At 39.6% G+C, this 20900-nt stretch overlaps 1 protein-coding gene across 3 annotated transcripts in view; it reads left to right on the plus strand.

The window, feature by feature from the left end:
• Nucleotides 1-20900, plus strand: part of fras1 (Fraser extracellular matrix complex subunit 1) — a 367570-nt gene that overhangs the window by 152228 nt on the left and 194442 nt on the right. For all 3 annotated transcript variants that reach the window (XR_015935951.1, XM_088629471.1, XM_088629472.1), the window contains 2 exons: nucleotides 234-407; nucleotides 924-1064. Coding sequence is in view for 2 of the 3 variants with exons in the window: in XM_088629471.1 (XP_088485597.1) it covers nucleotides 234-407; nucleotides 924-1064 (315 nt within the window). In the remaining variant the exon portion in view is untranslated. The remainder of the gene's footprint in view (nucleotides 1-233; nucleotides 408-923; nucleotides 1065-20900) is intronic.

Consider the following 20900-nt stretch of genomic DNA (forward strand, 5'->3'; position numbering starts at 1 on the left):
TTTTTAAAACTAATTTAAAATATATTTCATTTACTTAGGATATTAATATTACAGCATGTGGCAATCACTGTTTGTGTTAATTAAATTTGTTTTATTTTTGCTTCTTATATTTTTCTTGATGCAAAAGTTCACAAGGCATTCTATGAAAATACACATGTAAAAGTATTTTTTTACATTATGTTCATGCACACTGTATCACTGTATGCTGTGTACTGCTTTCTTGTATCCTCTAGTTTGCCATCAGTCTTGTCGCTCCTGTGTTGGTCCAAAGCATTCTGATTGTGTTCAGTGTTTGAAGCCTGAGGAGGTACTACACTCTGATCGAGACCACAACGGGCTACTCCATGGTGTCTGTGTTTCAGAGTGTAAAGCGCAGTTCTATCTTGAAACTGATATGATTTGTAGAGGCAAGTATATGTGGTCTAGACAGATAATTTAAAATGATCTCAGTTCAACCATACATCATAGCTGCTTTCAGAGGGCCATTCGCCTATAGATAAAGATCACTTTGAAAGTAATTTATTTGAAAATCTATACATTTAAATTAAGCTTACTTTATTATTATTTTTGGAATATGACTTTGTAAGTTTACTATGGTGAATTTGCATTGCAGCTTTATAGCTGTCCAGCGGTTTTACCTTGCATTTGTTAAATAATTTGCAATACTGTGCATAATTAGAACCTCAGTAATCTTATAGGGTCATTACTTTTATTATATTTTTTGCTTTTCATTGAATCATTGTTAAAGTGATCAAAAAAACTTTTTTGAGATGGTAAATCGCCAACCTTAAAGAAAGAAGCCTTACGTTTAGAAAGTATCACAGTATCACAGTAATGAAACTGCAATAAAAACATTTGTTTGATTATTTATTGTTGTTTATTATGAGGATTATGATTAATATTAATATTTTTCTGATTTGTAGAATGCCATCCTACATGTATGAAATGCATTGGGAATAGTGCTCACAACTGCACAGCTTGTGCCTACTCAAATGTCCTGCATGAAGGAAGGTGCCTTCATAAGTGTCCAGAAGGGCTGTACAGTCAGAACAACATCTGCAGCAGTAAGTGCCTTAATCTTTTCAATTTCAACAAAATATTTTTTGGTACAGTTGCAATGTGAAAGGACTGTTAAGAAAAGTTATGTGCACAGATTCTAAAAGACAAGTCCTATAGATAAGCAATGAGTTATTGAGTTTTACTTATAACATTCCATTGTAGCATTCTTTTTAGAAACAGTTATTAAAAATGGATAGTGAGTTAGAAAGCATATATTCAGATATTGAATATCTTATATCAGAATACCTATAAATTTGAATTATGAGTCATTAGGGAATCATTATTTGCAATCATCATTTGAAGTGAACACATTTATTTTTTAGATTCAAGTTCTAGAGATTTATAATATGCATCAAAATATACTCAAATTTACCTTCATATGTTTTGGGACTGTTCTGTCATTTTAACATTTGGGAATCAAGTAGCTAGTGTACTGTCTAATTGACTTGAGTATGACATGAGACCCAATCTGTTTCTTTCACTGAATGATTTTAATGTATTTTTAATGTTTAACAGCTACATTGAAAATTATTTTTAAACTTAGAATAAACCCATTATGGGCAGATTACATTGCTGACTAATTATGTTGTGGATGTAGTTAATCTGGAGGTATTAACTACCAAATTGATCTGGTGTGAGAATGGTATGGGCTCAAGCACAGTGGAGACATGGGAAGCATACAGATGCAGTCTTTTAAAATGTGCAGGGTGTCAGCTAGCATACCACAAAAAGTGCCACAGTATGCCGAACAGCAACATGTAATACTGCTTTGATTTTTTCAAATAATATGATGCACCACTGAGAAATACATCCTTTGATGCACCTGGACACATCATTGCATACGCTGCACTGTAACGCTGCGTGTTTCAGGACTTTCAACAGCAGACGATTTCGCTAGGGTGACCCATCCAGGGTTGATCAAGCACCACAGCCATTGTGAGGCTCTGTCTGCAGCTTATATGGTGGTTTTGTTGGCCTTCCTCTTGATATCCTGTGTTACACCCAAAAGACACCTCTGGGCTCACACCATGCTCTCTACCCTTTCCCAAGGTACAGATTAACCAGGTCGTTATACTTAGCACCCTTCCTTTCATTGGCCTCTTCCATCTGGTCGTCCCAGGAACTGCTAGCTCTAGCATAATTGCCTGCTTAGATGCTTCAGACAGCAATACTATGTCTGACCTGACATAGTCAAACTGCCAGGTGGCACAATAAATGTACTTTAGTGTACGATAGCTGTATGTGGCTGTCACACAGATCTTTTAAAAATATTTTTTAATTTAATAATTAAAATTAAATATTCATTAACCCATTAGTGCTTTCCTGCGCTAATCATTTGTACAGTAACAGTAACAGCATATTGTACTATATTATACATAATGGCTTTAATAACACTGTATCGAAAAGCAAATAAGAATTTTAAAAAGAGGCTAGAAGACTTGAATTACTTTCAAAGAATGATTTACGGTTGTGTTCTGCAAGTTGTATTGGAGCTATTAGAATTTCATGCAAATTTTTGTTCATATCGTTTATATTGAAATCCTTCGTGTTAGTTTGGTTTCACTTCCTCTGCAAAAGCAATTATAAAACATGTTTTAAATTATTTTTTATATATATTTTAATGCTTCATGGCACTGTAGTTGAAATTGAAACATTTTGTAAACGTTTTTACATGCTCCTTCTGACTATATTAAGTTTATATGCTTCAGAAAAAGTTATGTTTTAACCTTTTCTATAAATACTTGCACTCGCTATCGTTGTAAAAATGCATACTTTTTAGAATTTGATTAATAGGGAATATAATATGAAATGGCATATCTAAAGAAATTAATAACGATATAATTATATTCATATAGCTCAAATTATTACACTTTCTTTGTAAACATCTGCATCAATTTGACTCATTCACCCGCGATTACTTGGACACTTTTTGCCTACCCTTTTCAGCTACAGCTTAAGTTGTCAAGTGGCATGTTGGTGTAATGGCTTTGGTGAGTGACTCGCATGCTACAGGAGGGAGGTTTAAACCCAGCTCTCGCCATGAGTTTTCTTTTAACAAATAAACATTTCTTTGAAAAACTAAACTAGTAAATATTATGGACACTATATTGAATTTGTTGGTATTTCTAAATATCACAACACGTTCAAAGTTAAGTGATTTATTAATAACTAATAATTTCAGACTGCTTGTATTTTAAAATTGTATTTTGTTTGGGGTGATTTGTCACTGTTCACAAGCTTCAATTTATTAAATGTCTATTTTTGAGACAGGGTGTTCCAGACCTCTGTCTAATTTCTTAAACTCTCTCTGTATTCCATATTATATGTATTTATATAGCTGGTAGTATTACTGTAATGCACTTTCTTTGTAAGCATGTTTTATTTTTAATTTGACTCATTCACGCATGATCACTTTAGAAACATTTTTAAGCTGTTTGTCTTGGCTGTATTTCTGAGCAGCCCGTTGGTACAGCAGGTTTATCAATAGGGGTTCTGTCAAGGAGATCTGAGTTCAATAACAGCTTTGAGCACGATTTTTTCTTCTAACAAAGGCTTTTTAAAAAATAAAATAGTAAATTTTATGTACACTATTTTGACATTTTTTGTTTTTTATACATGATAACATATTTGATGTTAAGTTATATTAATAATGAAATAAAAACGTGAATGACTCAGAGTCTCCAACCTACAGATATAAAGATCGGGATTTGTGAAAAATTTCACAGCTTTTATTTAAAAAATATCTAGTAATTTAGTAAAATAGGATTATCTTGCATTTTTAGAAACCTTAGTTTGAATAAAGTGGATCCCAGTTGCAAGTGACTTCATAACGCAAGAAGGTATTATGCTATATTTTTTTATGCATCAGTTGAAGCCTTCTGAAGTCTCTCAAAAACATAAAAATGTAACGTAATATTATGTGGCATGATGGGCAACCAATTCTTTTAATTTAAAAGAAAATCAAAAATAGGAAACAATAACGTGTATGCCTAAAATAGATATTGCATGGTTTTAAAACTCATAAAAATGGGTTTAGTTAAAAACAGGATATCCATGAAAAACAGGTGTTTTTTTTCCTTGTGATCAGCTTAGAATCTTTGTGTAAGCTGTAAGTTTTTTTAAACTTTTTAATTTAACATTTTAAACAGTTCGATTTTGTAAACGCAACACGCATTTCATACAGATAGAGTACAATCACATTCTCCTGACTTCCCATGGTGTGAAGCAAAGTAGCAGGTGGCTGGGAAAATAACGCACTGCCCACTGAGCTCACTCAGAGAAGAGGCGGTGTCGTAAGGAGACTGTTCTGCAGCTTGCAGTGTTTATGGCACTGAGCTCGTCTGCCTTTAAAACTTAATAATGGCATGTAAATCATTTCTTTTAATTTGAAATATTTAAATTATCATTAAACATAGCTTTCTCACCAGATAGTTTTATATTTGAAACCAACATTAAACAAAGCAGGGGTTTATTGTACTTTATAATGACATTACACATGGAAAGATTATACATTTTAATTGTTTTTAATTTTTTAAGATACATTTTAGAAAAGTTTCATCTACACAAATATGACAGACTGTTTTCCATTGTATTTCTGAATGTTATGTCAAAGTTCAATATTTTATATACATCTAAATATAGTCAGGTGTCAAGTGCATAAATTTGCACTGTGATAAATTGTTGCACTGCTTCCAAATCTTGTGAAAACATTAATTTGCAGGACTGTGTCTGACTATCAAAAAATAAGTAAAAAACAAACTTATAAAATAAGAAAATGAAGGTAAAATATAATTAAAAATTAAACCAGGATTCATTTTTTTCTGTCTCTCCCTACTCTCTCTCACCCGCTGCGATTCTAACACAGAATGGTTAAAAATAGGAACAGGTCAGGCAGGCAGAGGGAAGGGGGAGGGGGGAGGTGTCTTCCCACCTCTATGACTAAAGTGTCAAAGAGGAATGGCTTAAGTGACATAAACTGTACAGTGTATTATAACTAACACTCTATGGGCACTACACTGTGAGTAATGCTGTCCACTAGATAGATAGATACTTTATTGGTCCTGTAGTGATTCATAGCCGTTCAGGGACGCCAAATATGTAAGAAAACTGGCTCTCTGAAGGCACCAGTTCTGTAGGGTTTGGGCATTTACTGAGACAATTATTAATTGTAGCAGTAAATCACAAAGTTGATTCTTTTGATGGCTTTAGAATCCAACCATGCGACATAACTCAAACAACGCGCACACACAGGTACTAATACACGAGGATACATTTATTAATACATAGAATATGCATATAAACCTAACAGATCTTATCGAGAGGGTTATCAGAATACAAAAGATATATATTCGGTCAGTTACAAAGAGTTACACATATCAAGAGGACATACGTTCAGTATATCATTCATTAAGACCGTTTCGTAAAGTGAACTTGGTTACAACTTCTACATTAGATACTCAAAACAAGTACATAACTCTTAGGAATTAAATTGATATCAACTGGTTGGGATAACAATTGAATTCTCGAGCTGTAATGCATTGAAGTTGAATACTCATCCAATCTTTGGGGATTCAGATCTCCTGCGGGCACAAAGAAACAGTTGCAGGCTGTTGCTGTTCAATCCGCGCTCTCTGGCTCGGTGCCAGGCTGTGCTGTGCGGCTTGCGACGGTGCGCTGCTGATGCTCACTGACCGGCTAGTTAGTGTTGGCTTTAACTAGCAAAGTTGGTGCACAGGAGAAAAGATGACTGTGGGTCCCAGCAAGTCAGGAAGAGGACCGGTTCGTTCCTGATGAAGAGCTAGTTCTGAATAGTGATTCAGCTTTCCACAGTTCCGACCTGTTCACGAGGCCTGCTGCTGGTTACTCTCTGGCAACCTCCACTCTAGACTCTTAGAACAAAGGAAAGTTCTGGCACTCGGACACACTGGCCGTTCCGTGGTTTTCCAGGCTGAGTCTCAGGATGGTCAGGAGGCGCGCTGCGAGGATGTCCTGCCCTTGGGAGCCTTCTGCTCCTGGGCCGTCCTGCCCTGGAATTCTCCTTTGAATTCCCTTTAGAACAGTCCACAGAATCCTCTCCAGAATCCCTTCTGAATCTGAATCTTGTTGAATCTCTGTGTTGCCTGTTTTTACCTGGAGGAACTTCAGCTCATTGATTGGCTGAAAGTTCCATGGGCATCAGAGTCCCACGTGGGTTACTCGGCCCTACCAGTCCCTGATTGGTTGATCAAGGTGAGATATGAGTCACTTACTTCTGACACTTAGGAATGCAATCCAGATGTCCAACTCGCACTCCCTAGACAGATAGGCGCCAATGGATGACCATTGATCATGATAGCCAGGCTTAGCTAAGTGCATCCCCCTTTGGGAGCTGTCCTTATCAAAAGAAAACATCTTGCATGAATGGTTTCTCTGTGGCTGCACCACAGAGATGAACAGAGAAATGGGGCCTCATTTGGGAAGCTCAGAAACACTTAATTCTGCCTTATTAATAAGCCTCACCGCTACATATCCCCCTTTTTTGAAGGCCACGAGGTCCCGAGGCATTGTTGCCTTCAAAACAAAACAGAGTTAAGTGATGTCCCTTGCCATTAGAACATTAATCTTAAATGTCTACATTACTCCTCGAGAATTCATACCGGAACCAGCATTGGATACAAACAGGATGAATAACATCTGGAGTATGTATAAACACGGTAGGAGACATTATCTCAGTCTAGGAATTACACATCAGGAAGTTCACTGTCAATATCTGATACCTCTGTAGTAGATATTTGGGGAGAAGTCACTTCCTTTCTTTTGACATGCTACCTTTGACTCATTCATGCTACCCAGAGTACATCTTGATGCGAGAGCACAGCATTCAGAGTACACTGTCAGTCATGATCCAACTACCCGGCAGTAGTGTTACAATAACAACGGTTCCTGTTCCCAGCCCTCCGATAAACCACAACACCTGTGTTGGGTATCTGCTAGGGTGGTTTGGAGGTTTGTTCCATTAAAGCAAACTAACTACCTGTACCTCTTCAGGGCTTACTGTTTCTTGGATTTCTATCCAATTCAATAGTGTGGCACCTGAAGGCATCCAAGACCTCAAGTTTGGTCTTATATCGTCTGGTTCCAGACCGTACAGTGTTAAGTTACCATACTGTACTATGGCCTCCTCGGAAACTTACAGGAAAACTATTGATTAGGTAGCTGGATTGTGGTAGCTGTATCATACCTGTCACAAGTCATAGTGTCAGTTAAATGTGGTGTGCTGACCAGCCATTTACTTCCCACCTGCTCTTCATGGAGTTCATTAACCTCCCTCTGCCCGTTAGTAGCTTTACACCCTTCATTGGTGAATCGTTTAGACACAGCCAATGGATAGCTTTGGTAGCCATACCCATCTCAAGACTTGGAACCGAATTCAATCTTGGATTGCCTTCTGGGTGAGCTATGAGCGATGGGGTTAATGTCACATACTCCTCTACTGAGAAGAGTGGAATCAAGTGGGTTGGGAATTGTGCCATGGCTAGACTGGCCACAGTGGCACTAAACTCCCTTAACAGGTCTTGTGTCAACATTCTGGCCTGTTGCACACAAGCATAAACCCACTGTATAACACCAACAATCATGTCCACTGTTTGGGGAATAAGGTTTAACCCTGTTGCATAGGAAGTTGCCTGTAGGGTTTTCCCTAAGCTTTCCAACTTTTGCTGCTGTCGATACAGTCTGTCACTACCCTCTGGCCTCTCTGACACCTGCCTTCTTGGGGCAGTCAGGGTGAGAGTGCCAGTAGCACACCAACCTACCAGAAAAAGCAAACGTGCAACAGTGGCGGCAGCAATCAGTCCTCCCAAAAGTCTTTTCGGGTGGCTGATCCCAGTCATCTCCTTCTGAGTGACTGTTGCCTTTCTAAGCTGGTGCAGCGTGTACATGGTGTCTTTCTCAGTATGCCATGTGGCATCTTGGGCACCAACATCCTGGAAATCTGGGGAGATCTGACGCAGCTGCTGATGCTGCTCCTCCTTTTCCAGGGCATTTGCTTTTTCGATTTGTTCATGCCTGTGCTCTAGGAACCCTGCAGGGGGTGGTGCAGTGGTGGAGCATGCCTGACCCTTGGCTGAGTGGTCATCTGGAGCACCTGAGTGATCTGGGATTGTTATCCTATTCTCACTGTTCAGGTCCACCCTGCACACTTCCTGATTGAGGAATCCCTGTATCGGCATGTTTCCAATCGTTTGCTGGGGGTAGGTGTAGGACACCTGCTCGCTCCCCCCTTCCCTCGCTAGGGGTTCAGGGAGCTGCCCCAGCACTGGGATAGCTAGTTCACTGTCTTTGAACTTACTATCACTCACCAGGCCCATGTCAGTGCAGGCGGGGATTCTGACACCTCTCTTTGCGATGTCCTGCACTGGCAGGCGGGTGACTTGACCATCCAGCTCCAGTCTGGCTGAACCACTGTTGGTCAGACTCAGACTGACAGACTGAGCTGGTGGCTGTAAGAAAACCGGCTCGGCTTTCATGCCCTGTCCCTTCTGGGGGACTGGGTGTGTTGGAAACCCTGCCGTTGAGGCAGGAACAATCAGGTCAGTCTCACTCACTACCTGGTAGTCGTGAGAAATAATGTTACCTGACTGCAGGTTCCCTGGGTCAAAGCAGAGGGAATCGGCATCTGGGATCAGGTGTGTCCACAGTGCAGTAGTCTCAGCGTCCAGCTGGACCTCCTGTCTAACCTGTGAATGTTGCACCAGGGGCACCTGGTGGTGGCCCTGTGACAGCTGCTCAAGCAGATCCTCACTAATAGAGGACCTCTCAGGGCTAAGGGCGAGGGCTACATCACCAACCTGCTCTCCTGCCATCTGGATCCTTTCCACCACTGCGGGGTGGTGGTCCTGACCCCTCTTGGGTGCCAGGGTGCACAGGGAAAGCTCCTTTTCATCGCCAGGTGGGGAGATCTGCTCCTCTTTAGGGATGTAAAAGGTGTGTGCTTTACCTGGTGGATCAGGCGGCTGCTTGGAGCACCGCTCCTGTGGCAGGGAGGCTGTTGAGACCTCGGCCGGGACACGACTTCCCTGTATATTCGGGGAACAAGAAAATATTTTTATTTCTTGTCCAGAGGGAACAGAAGGAATCTCCGCATGGGCTTCTGTGTTCGGTGGGCACTGTGTGAGCACAGTCTGCCTCTTGGCCCCCCTTTCCTTCTGTACAGAAGACTTAGGAGCCTTGACCTGTTTCCACACTTTGCCTTTCTGGTGATCCACCAAAGGTTCCTCTCTGAGTCGCACGCCCTTTTCTTTTTCTACCCGTTTGAGCTTGCCGTGTGACATCAAACACCTTTCAACCTCAGTGTCAATCAGTGTCTCACTGGGTAAGACATCTCCCATGGCAGCCTTGAGGTAAAAGCTTCCTGCTTTTCCTCTCTGTTTTACTGCCTGCTCTGTGACTTCAGGGGTGGAGTCAGCACTCGCTTGGGAGTGGCTGACCTTATCCAGGCAGGAACTCTTCCGCTCAATCAGATAGACTGAGGGAGGGAGAGGGGGCGGGTCTCCGCCTCCTCCAGTGGAGAGTATCAGCTCATTCACGTTTCCGGCAGCCTTGGGGAGCGGTTGTCCCTGTCTTAATAAAGCTTGTTCAAGCCTGGCCAGGCGGGCGGCTACTGAATCCTTTTGTTCAGCTTTATCTAGCCCTTTCCCTCCCCCGGTGTTCTCATGGCACTTAGGACGCTGGGTGCGGTCCTGTGTGAGTGCTTTGGAACGGGGCTTAGCCAGCTCAGGAACCTGTGCTCCTTCGAGCAGGAGGGAGTTAACCCTGCTGGCTCTGACGGCGAACACAGTCGCTTTAACAGGTTTTTTCTCAGAGCGACTTTGGACATCATACTCCCAGGCTTTCTGCACGAATCTCTTAATATCAGTCATTTTCATGGTCTGTGCATCTGTATGCATTAAGATCATCTTTCTGACTGATGGGTGGAGATTCGCAATGAATAAACCCTTGAAGTGTGTGTTCTCTTCGCAACCCTCATCATTTCGCCCTGCAAAATAAGTTCGTCTAAGTCTCTCGTAATATTCGCGAGGGGACTCAGCTCTCTCGTGCTTAATGTTAAGAGCGGCGGCTATCGCAGCAGTCGGGTCAATAAACTCACTGTATTCTTCGATAAGTGCTTGACACAGCTGCTCAAAATCATTACAGACTTCTTTCATCTGCCTAGCCATCCACTCATGTACAGCTCTGCTGGTAGTTTTCCTGACCAGAAACACTTTCTCCTGTTCTGTGGCGTTTGGCAGGTACTGCAGGGTATACCTGAGGTCTTGAATATAACTCTCGATATTATTCTCTGACACTGCGGGGTCAAATCTCTCTATGTCCTTCGCTAGCTCTCTCAGAGAATGGAGGTTTATTCTCCTAGCTTCTCCGCTGACGGAGATATGGAAGAGATCGTGGTCAGACCTGTCGCTGCTAGAGAGAGTGCTTAATAGCGACTCGAATTCAGACCTTTTTGCAACCATCGTTAAACTTAAAGAGTATCACTTTTAAGTACGAAATCACAGTTTTACCACAGAAAACCACAAGATCCAGTATGCAATCAACCCGGTAGATCGCAAAAGATCACAAAACAATCAAGCACTGCTTAAAGAGCAAGGGGAACTTTTTTCCTTTCGGCTTTCAGCACACTGTATTGTCGTGTATGAAACCCGCGGCGTTTTATATGAATTATTCGCTTGGTTGACTCATTTCAGTCTTGCCACGCCCGTGCCAGGGACGCCAAATAATGTAGTGATTCATAGCCGTTCAGGGACGCCAAATATGTAAGAAAACTGGCTCTCTGAAGGCACCAGTTCTGTAGGGTTTGGGCATTTACTGAGACAATTATTAATTGTAGCAGTAAATCACAAAGTTGATTCTTTTGATTGCTTTAGAATCCAACCATGCGACATAACTCAAACAACGCGCACACACAGGTACTAATACACGAGGATACATTTATTAATACATAGAATATGCATATAAACCTAACAGATCTTATCGAGAGGGTTATCAGAATACAAAAGATATATATTCGGTCAGTTACAAAGAGTTACACATATCAAGAGGACATACGTTCAGTATATCATTCATTAAGACCGTTTCGTAAAGTGAACTTGGTTACAACTTCTACATTAGATACTCAAAACAAGTACATAACTCTTAGGAATTAAATTGATATCAACTGGTTGGGATAACAATTGAATTCTCGAGCTGTAATGCATTGAAGTTGAATACTCATCCAATCTTTGGGGATTCAGATCTCCTGCGGGCACAAAGAAACAATTGCAGGCTGTTGCTGTCCAATCCGCGCTCTCTGGCTCGGTGCCAGGCTGTGCTGTGCGGCTTGCGACGGTGCGCTGCTAATGCTCACTGACCGGCTAGTTAGTGTTGGCTTTAACTAGCAAAGTTGGTGCACAGGAGAAAAGATGACTGTGGGTCCCAGCAAGTCAGGAAGAGGACCGGTTCGTTCCTGATGAAGAGATAGTTCTGAATAGTGATTCAGCTTTCCACAGTTCCGACCTGTTCACGAGGCCTGCTGCTGGTTACTCTCTGGCAACCTCCACTCTAGACTCTTAGAACAAAGGAAAGTTTTGGCACTCGGACACACTGGCCGTTCCGTGGTTTTCCGGGCTGAGTCTCAGGATGGTCAGGAGGCGCGCTGCGAGGATGTCCTGCCCTTGGGAGCCTTCTGCTCCTGGGCCGTCCTGCCCTGGAATTCTCCTTTGAATTCCCTTTAGAACAGTCCACAGAATCCTCTCCAGAATCCCTTCTGAATCTGAATCTTGTTGAATCTCTGTGTTGCCTGTTTTTACCTGGAGGAACTTCAGCTCATTGATTGGCTGAAAGTTCCATGGGCATCAGAGTCCCACGTGGGTTACTCGGCCCTACCAGTCCCTGATTGGTTGATCAAGGTGAGATATGAGTCACTTACTCCTGACACTTAGGAATGCAATCCAGATGTCCAACTCGCACTCCCTAGACAGATAGGCGCCAATGGATGACCATTGATCATGATAGCCAGGCTTAGCTAAGTGCATCCCCCTTTGGGAGCTGTCCTTATCAAAAGAAAACATCTTGCATGAATGGTTTCTCTGTGGCTGCACCACAGAGATGAACAGAGAAATGGGGCCTCATTTGGGAAGCTCAGAAACACTTAATTCTGCCTTATTAATAAGCCTCACCGCTACAGTCCCGTGAGGATAATTGCAGTGCAACAACAGCTTAACACAGACAACACAGCCAAAGTGTAACGAATGATACAATAATAATAATAATACAATACATACAATACAATCAGTACAGTGAGGGGTGCACTAAAAGAGTTACTCACAGTCCAGGACACACAAAGAACAAAATAGAACAGAAAAGTACACAGAAAAATTGTATTGCACATATGAATATATAGATGTAAATATAGATATAAATATAAATATAAATGTATTGCATGGGTCCCTGGCATATATTGCACAAAAAACGTTTGTAAACGGGAAAAGAAAAATAACAGATGTAGCAGTAGATGTGTAGATGTGTTCAGTCCAGAAACAGGTCACTGTCAACGTTGCCTCTGCCCAGATGCAAGGTGGATGTGTCTTATGGCAGAAGGCAAGAATGACCTCCTGTAGCACTCCCTGTCGCACCGTGGATGAATCATTCTATTGCTGAACGCGCTCTTCATTTCTACAAGCCTGTCATAGAGGGGATGGGAGATGTTGTCCCTTCAGTGCAAGGTTGATGCAACTTGCTTCTCTGCGAAGGTTAGGTGGAGAGATGCTGCTGAGAATCGGTAGCAATTCAGTGGGCGTACAGATGCAGCCATTCAAAATGGGTGAGGTATTTCGCGGCATACCCCGGTGGGCGTGTCACAGTATCACGCAGTATCACGCGTGTCACGCGTGTCACGTGACTAACTACACGGCGTCGCCTTGTAAAACCGCCAGGGGGAGCTTAACCTCTCATGTACAGCATTTGAGCCTTTAATTTTGAACTGTGTATTACAGCATGTTAATCATCAGTCATTAAAATGTTGGTATATATTATGAAAGCAAGATTGCTCAGTTGGACAGAAGTACACAACCTACCTTTATCAGAAATATTTATGAATCAAAGCCTTTACTGAAGATATTACTAATAGTATTAATAATGGATGATTTTGGACAAGCTGTATACTCAAAGTATAATTTCTTTAGGACATTTGTACAAGCACTTGGAATCTGTCCAAGCCATACTTTGTCAGGCATTTTGTTTTACTTCAACGGCATAAAAACGTCCTTGCTTTTAACAGGGCGTTTCATAATTTCTAACTACGAAAATGATTTAAAATGCGACACTTATCATTCAACTAGAGCTTAAAATATCACAAGGATCCTCAAGAGCACAGCAAAGAGTGTATTAAAAGACTTTTTCTTTTCCGTATACCAGATTTTATGGAACCACTTCAGAGGGGTGTCAGCCAGTCAGATTCCAGGAATCGGCACTTTAAAGGAAAAATACACACCGGTATTCCATTTCTCCCTAACGATTTTAAGCATCGAAGTATTTAACTAGCATGTGAAATAGCGTGTGAAAAAGTGGTAGTTTTAAGCTTTTCTGCTAATATAATATGGAATCGCGTATCTAAAGAATTTAATAACGGTATTCGTGTGCTGCGACAGGGCTGTGTAAGGCTGTTTCGCCTGCCTGTTCATGCGAGCTGTCTTGTAGCATACTGGTCTACGTGTGTAACTACCAACTGACAGGTTGTGTGTTCGAATCCAGCTGGTGCTGGACTTTTCTTTTAACAAACATTTCTTCGAAAAAATAGAATAGCGATATTATGGACAATCAATTGACTTTTATATTTCAAAATATCGCAACATGATCGATTCTAAGTCATTTTTGACAACGGTCCCTGCTTCTGCTTCCTGCTTCTATTGTGTGTGTGTGCAACAGAGTAAATTTTTATAGTGAAATGGAGGCTGGACAGTATGCGTTACAATATAAACATTTATATTGATTTAAATCGTGTTCTGATTTAAATCGCGAACGCGTGTTTAATTATATGTGTTTTTTAATCATAATCAGGCTAATGCAACATAAATTGATACAGTATCTTTGTCTTCTAAGTATCTTAAACTTTCAGCATAGTTTTCTACCCGTCAAGATTTATATTTCTTGGGATTTTGGGATCAAACGTGGAAGGATTAGATTATAATCGTTTTTATTTGTCAAATACGTGATTGTATTTCTGAATGTTATGTGACACCTACAGTAGTTCACTGCTTTAAATACATCGAATTAAGAAAGTTATGTGTAGCACTTTAGATCTTTTTTCTGAACCAGGGAAAATCTGATCATGTTTCTCTATAACAATAATAAAAAACTTTATTTTACATATCGCCTTTAAAAGTGGCATCTCAAAGCAATACAGTAGATCGAAAAACAGTTAAAAGGGACCAAATTAAATACCAGACAATCGCAAACGCGTTTTCAATAAAATTATTTTATTCATTCAGCAGTTTGTGAGAGGGACATCCAGCAGAGAGAGAAACACACACCGGTTTTCATTGACAAAATTGTTTTTTTTCAATTCTTCTTGTCTAACAGGAATGTTTTGTTTGTGGACAGACTGTTAGACAAGAGGAAAAGACCGCCTCCTCCTACGAAGCATTAATCGCATAGCTAAGGAAAATTGCAGTATACCTTTGTTCATGCACATCATTATACAGTACAGTATCTCAATTTGTATTTCGATAAAAAAAATCGTTTGCCCAGCCACTACTGTTGTTATTGTTTTTATCCTGTAAAGCGTTTCCTTTTTCTGCGTTTTCCATTTCCTTTTTCTGATCACTCGCTTTCCGGATACTCATCTCACCTGTCCTGTTCTTTGTTTTCCTGGTTTGCTGATTATGCCTGCTGCGGTCCACTCCTACCCTCACACCTAAAAAATACTATTTTAAATTTCTTGGCGCAGTTCATTAACCCTTGTATGTGCTATCCGCGCCCAAAATGCAATTTTAAAAAAGTCAAAAACCGCGCTCAAAATGCAATTTAGAGCTTAATAAGATACACTCCACAGGCAAAATTAAAGACAAAATTAAAGACGATTAAAATCTGTAATCTTTCCACTTGTACTGTGAGTCATCGGAAAGTTTCTGCTTTGTGTAAGGATGGTGAGAAAGCTGTGCTCAATGTATTTAAGGGACTTAAAAGTAAAAGGAGATGCTTCATATTGCTTGACTAATTTTAAAAACTAAGTTATAAATGCAGACGCTCCCTCGGTGCCGCGCCGGGTGTAAATATCAAAGTACACATTCCCAACAAGAATTGTACCCATCTGTCATGCAAATAAAACACCTTGAATTGAATTGAATTGAGGGAGAGAGGGGGTAGGGGGACAGATACTGTAGACAGGACTCAAGGCAAATAAGATACTTATGGGTACGCAGGCATTCACGACAGCAACATACGAAACGTTTGCACGTACTGTATAGTTAAGTTATTACTTGGTTTTCAAAGTGCAATGAAATACAATATTGTTGTTGCTGTTGTTCTGGTTGTTTTTATCCCGTAAAGCGTTTTGAGAAGCCACCTTTAAAGGCGATATATACTGTAAAACCGCTGATTCTTATGGAATGTGTTCCGCAAGAGATTCAAATTTTTATTTATTTATTTTTTAATCGCGTATCTAAGAAAATCTCAGTATAACTTTGTTCATGAACAAACAGTGGCATGTTACATTATCATTAGTTTTTTTAACAAGGCTCACCAGCTAATGTGAATCGAAACCTGTCTTGCTAGCTTTTAAAGTCGTGCATGTGTAAACTGTACTAGAGGGCATGCAAGTTACTCTGCCCCTTTCAGCTGCAGGGAGTCCCTCTGCTGCAACACACAGCAGACAGAACGGGAGACTATTGCCTTTCATATCTGACACCAGTGAAGTAAAAGGGGTGTCTAAGGGGGTGATTTCAGACCACATTTTAGTTACTTTATTTTGTTTACTTTTAACATTTCTGTAATTTACAGTAGATGTCACAATAGAAGCCCGAAGCCTATTATACTCAGTCTAGCCTTGGATCCTCTGAGTCCCATGACTCAGTCTTGTCTGCTTTCCTAGAATAAAACCAGTTAAGTCTTGTGTACTATGCAATTTATTTTTTCTGATTCCATGCATTCCCTTAATGTTTAGAGTTTACTATATTCTCCAGACTCAAACACATAAGTACTAATAGCTCTGTCCCTTAAGGAGACTCTTTGCAGTACTGTGTCCCACTACCCCCATGTATTCTTTAGGTTGGGTCTAATATTTTCCAGTAATATACAGAATGGGATACAAAATGCTGTCAGGCAGGTAACAGAAAAGAGAAAAATATAAATATTTCCATTTTACAGACGTTCACACATTCATAACATTTTGGCTCAATAAAAAGCTAACCCAATAATTAAATGTGATAAAGTATAGTTTGGATGTTTATACATTCATGTTAATCATATTCTTGATTTATTTCAATAAGTTTCATTTGCTAACTTAGAGCATATTGTGCAATGAAGAATAAAATAGCTGCATGACAAGTGACTTCCTTCTCTCAGTGGAAATTAAAAGGTAGCCTGATAAATTATAAGACAGTAAGAAAGGTTCCATTCAGGAGGAGACAATTCTTTCCATTTTTTTTGTTTGATTGCTGGTAGCAAACTGATCTGAGGATCTACTCCAGCTCTTTCTCTTTTTATCATACGGTAAATTTTATTTTCTTGCTTTCTGAAACACAATATAACAAAAAATAACCTCACAAACTCAAAGAAAAAATCCTTGCTCCCCCCCCTCCCCTTGGCAGTACTTCCTCCCATGCTTTTAACTAAGGGCATCTAAAATACTGTCAAACAGCTACAATGGTATCTCTGTACAAGGCTTTGACTGTGTCAATCACAGCACCTACCGTTCCCTTACCAGCAACAACATGGATTCTAACACTCAGACATTAAAAAAAGTCAGGCCAAGAGAGAATATACCGAGCTTTACAACATGCGGTACCAGTAACATTTTACCCACAGTAGACTCACCAACCAGATGTGTTTCAGATTCTGTGATAAGCCTAGATTAATCATATCCTCTCCTCTAGTAGGAGCACCAAGTGTAAACATGTAACGTCCCTATTAAAAATAATGGCAAAACAGAAGTTCACTCTTTCTAGAACATACCTTCCTATGGACACTCCTAAAATGTATAAAATAGTGTCCACAGCATCTCATAATAGAGGCAAATGGGGAACTACAAACTCATTTCATACAATGCCATCCATGAGGGGTTAAATACACCCTGAGAGAAATTAATTTCTGGATAATTCAACGGCTATGATTTCTGGAATATGTATTATCCCAAATATTTTCAGAAGAAATTGTTTTATTTAAATGAATCTGTGCCATTCAAGTACCTGCTCCAGACAGTAACCACTGCTAAGGGTTTATATGAAGCTTGCATTAAAAGACTTTAAAAAAATGTCATGTTCCCATAAAAAAGTAATGCCTTGGAGTATAGACCCCCAAAGGAATGCTATAGACTCAAACTGCAAAATAAACACATACAGAAAGAAAGTATTTGTATTGTAATTGCAAATCCTGGTATGAGTGATTGGTATGACTTTCCTCATTACAAATCTCTTATTAGAATTTAAATTTCTCTGTAACTCCAGGTCAGAACAGAGAAAATGTAACTGCCTTAAGGAGTTTACGATTATGAAAAATAGAAGGATAAGCATGATACGTACAGATGCAGCCATTCAAAATGGGTGAGGTATTTCGCGGCATACCCCGGTGGGCGTGTCACAGTATCACGCAGTATCACGCGTGTCACGTGTGTCACGTGACTAACTAAACGGTGTCACCTTGTAAAACCGCCAGGGGGAGCTTAACCTCTCATGTACAGCATTTGAGCCTTTAATTTTGAACTGATGAGCATGTTAATCATCAGTCATTAAAATGTTGGTATATATTATGAAAGCAAGATTGCTCAGTTGGACAGAAGTACACAACCTACCTTTATCAGAAATATTTATGCATCAAAGCCTTTACTGAAGATATTACTAATAGTATTAATAATGGATGACTTTGGACAAGCTGTATACTCAAAGTATAATTTCTTTAGCACATTTGTACAAGCACTTGGAATCTGTCCAAGCCATACTTTGTCAGGCATTTTGTTTTACTTCAACGGGGCATAAAAACTTCCTTGCTTTTAACAGGGCGTTTCATAATTTCTAGCTACGAAAATGATTTAAAATGCGACACCTATCATTCAACTAGAGCTTAAAATATCACAAGGAAAAATACACACCGGTATTCCATTTCTCCCTAAACATTGTAAGCTTCGAAGTCTTTAACTAACGTGATACCGGAGTCAACAAGCATACTTTTAGAATTTGATTAAAAGGGAATATAATATGGAATCGCGTATCTAAAGAATTTAATAACGGTATGATTATATCCGTGTATTGCGGCAGGACTGTGTAAGGCTGTTTCGCCTACCTGATCATGCGAGCTGTCTTGTAGCCTACTGGTCTAGGTGCGTGACTACCAACTGGCAGGTTGTGTGTTTGAATCCAGCTGGTGCTGGACTTTTATTTTAACAAACATTTCTTCGAAAAAATAGGTAAGCGATATTATGGACAATCAATTGACTTTTATATTTCAAAATATCGCAACATGATCGATATTTGCGATATTTTGAATATATCTTCCCTTCTGACAGCGGTTCCTGCTTCTATAGTGTGTGTGTGTGCAACAGTAAATTTTTATAGAGAAATGGAGGCTGGACAGTATGCGTTACAATATAAACATTTATATTGATTTAAATCGTGTTCTGATTTAAATCGCAAACGCGTGTTTAATTATGTGTTTTTTAATCATGATCAGGCTAATGCATTTCTACATTTTCTGTATGAACCAGCTTAGAGGTTCATACAGAAAGACAGCTTGTGTTTAAATTGAGTGTAAGGTAATTTATGCTTCTAAAGTCATGGTCAGTATTGTTGTACTGTGCTGTACTGTGTCACATTATTTTATAGCGTTTTTATTGCGTTATTAAATCCGGTGGCGCTGTGTTAGTTTCCTGACTCACATTATTTAAACTGGGACACTGATCATTCATCTCTAAATAAACTTTATTTTATATAGCGTTTTAAGCGAATAGGTAATTAGATTGCTCATAAACCTAATCGCTTTTTCTACATAAACACAGCGTGATTGCTCTCTGAAAATGCTTTTCCTTTATTTTTAAAGTAGGCTCAGATTTCGACTATAGATCGTATTATTATAAACTTTCTTGGAAAAATGTATTTTATGTAAACCATGTTTGCTATTAATTCATTTAGGGCTAAAATACGTTCATTGTCTTCTAATCGAGTCGAGTTGACATTGGAAGCCTGCCACACGCGGACCGTTAAACCAACGCATTAGCACGTCAAAGCCCATTGAGCCAGTATTGGCTTTAGTATCCCCCCCTTCTCCCCTCAATTCAATTCAATTCAAGGTGTTTTATTTGCATGACAGATGGGTACAAGCAGTGTTGGGTACTGTATGTATATTGTAACGCTTACGGCAGACAGGCACTGTGTAGGAGCCGACATACCAGAGCAGCGCCTGCAATTTTTATATTTATAACTTAGTTTTTAAAATTAGTCAAGCAATACGAAGCATCTCCTTTTACTTATGAAGCCCATAAACGATATTAATTTTGGAACTTAAACATACAGTATATGGCTGGTCTCGGTACTTTAAAGAAAACATACACACCAGTATTCCATTTCTCCCTAAACATTTTAAGCATCGAAGTCTTTAACTAACGCGATACCGGAGTCAACAAGCATACTTTTAGAATTTGATTAAAAGGGAATATAATATGGAATCGCGTATCTCCAGAATTTAAAGACCAGACAATCGCAAACTCGTTTTCAATAAAATTATTTTATTTATTCAGCAGTTTGTGAGAGGGACATCCAGCAGGGAGAGACACACACACCGGTTTTCATTGACAACATTGACAACATTTTTTTTCAATTCCTCTTGTCTAACAACTGTGCCATCCTACTCCTTAGTTGATACATTTTATTATTCATAAACAGTTAACATTGTTAGCAAAATATTTTGAATTATATTTAACCCTATTTTTTCTTTAGTTTTGTATTTAACTTATTATATGATAGTCAGACTTAATGTATATTTGAACAATGAAAATATATTTTTACAAGATTTTACATTAAGCACTTAAAATTAATATGGTTAATAATAGTAAACTGTAACATGCTGTAACAAGATCGGTTACAAGAAGAAAATGCTTTCAGAGAAAATGTTTCAACCAAACCTGTTCCCACACACCCCGCCCCCACTACCATTAGAATATACACAAACATTTTAGCGTTTCATTCTGAGCAGAAGACCCTCACACCTGAAGAGTGCTGGCTGTGACGAATTAAACCGGTTTTACAGGTTTCAATCACAGACCATGTGACATGGGACTCAGTAAACTACAGTAACACCGTATTTGATAACGCTTTAAAAACGCTATAAAATAATGTGACTTGGCACAGAACAAGTTTACAACACAGTACAAAGATAAATGCTGACCATGACTTTAGAAGCATAAATTGCCTTACACTCAATTTAAACACAAGCTGTCTTTAGCCCTCTAAGCTGGTTCATACAGAAATGTAGAGATCTAGGCTCAGAACACACAGCTTCATTAGCGAATACATATGCAGGACAACTAGAGAAGACGTTTTACAGAGGATGGATTTTTAGAAACATCCCATCAGACATCCCATCATATTCACAACGTGAAATCTAGAAAATAATATTACGTA

Source organism: Lepisosteus platostomus, chromosome 4, assembly GCF_059453375.1.
Source record: "Lepisosteus platostomus isolate fLepPlt1 chromosome 4, fLepPlt1.hap1, whole genome shotgun sequence".
Taxonomy (NCBI): Eukaryota; Metazoa; Chordata; class Actinopteri; order Semionotiformes; family Lepisosteidae; genus Lepisosteus; species Lepisosteus platostomus.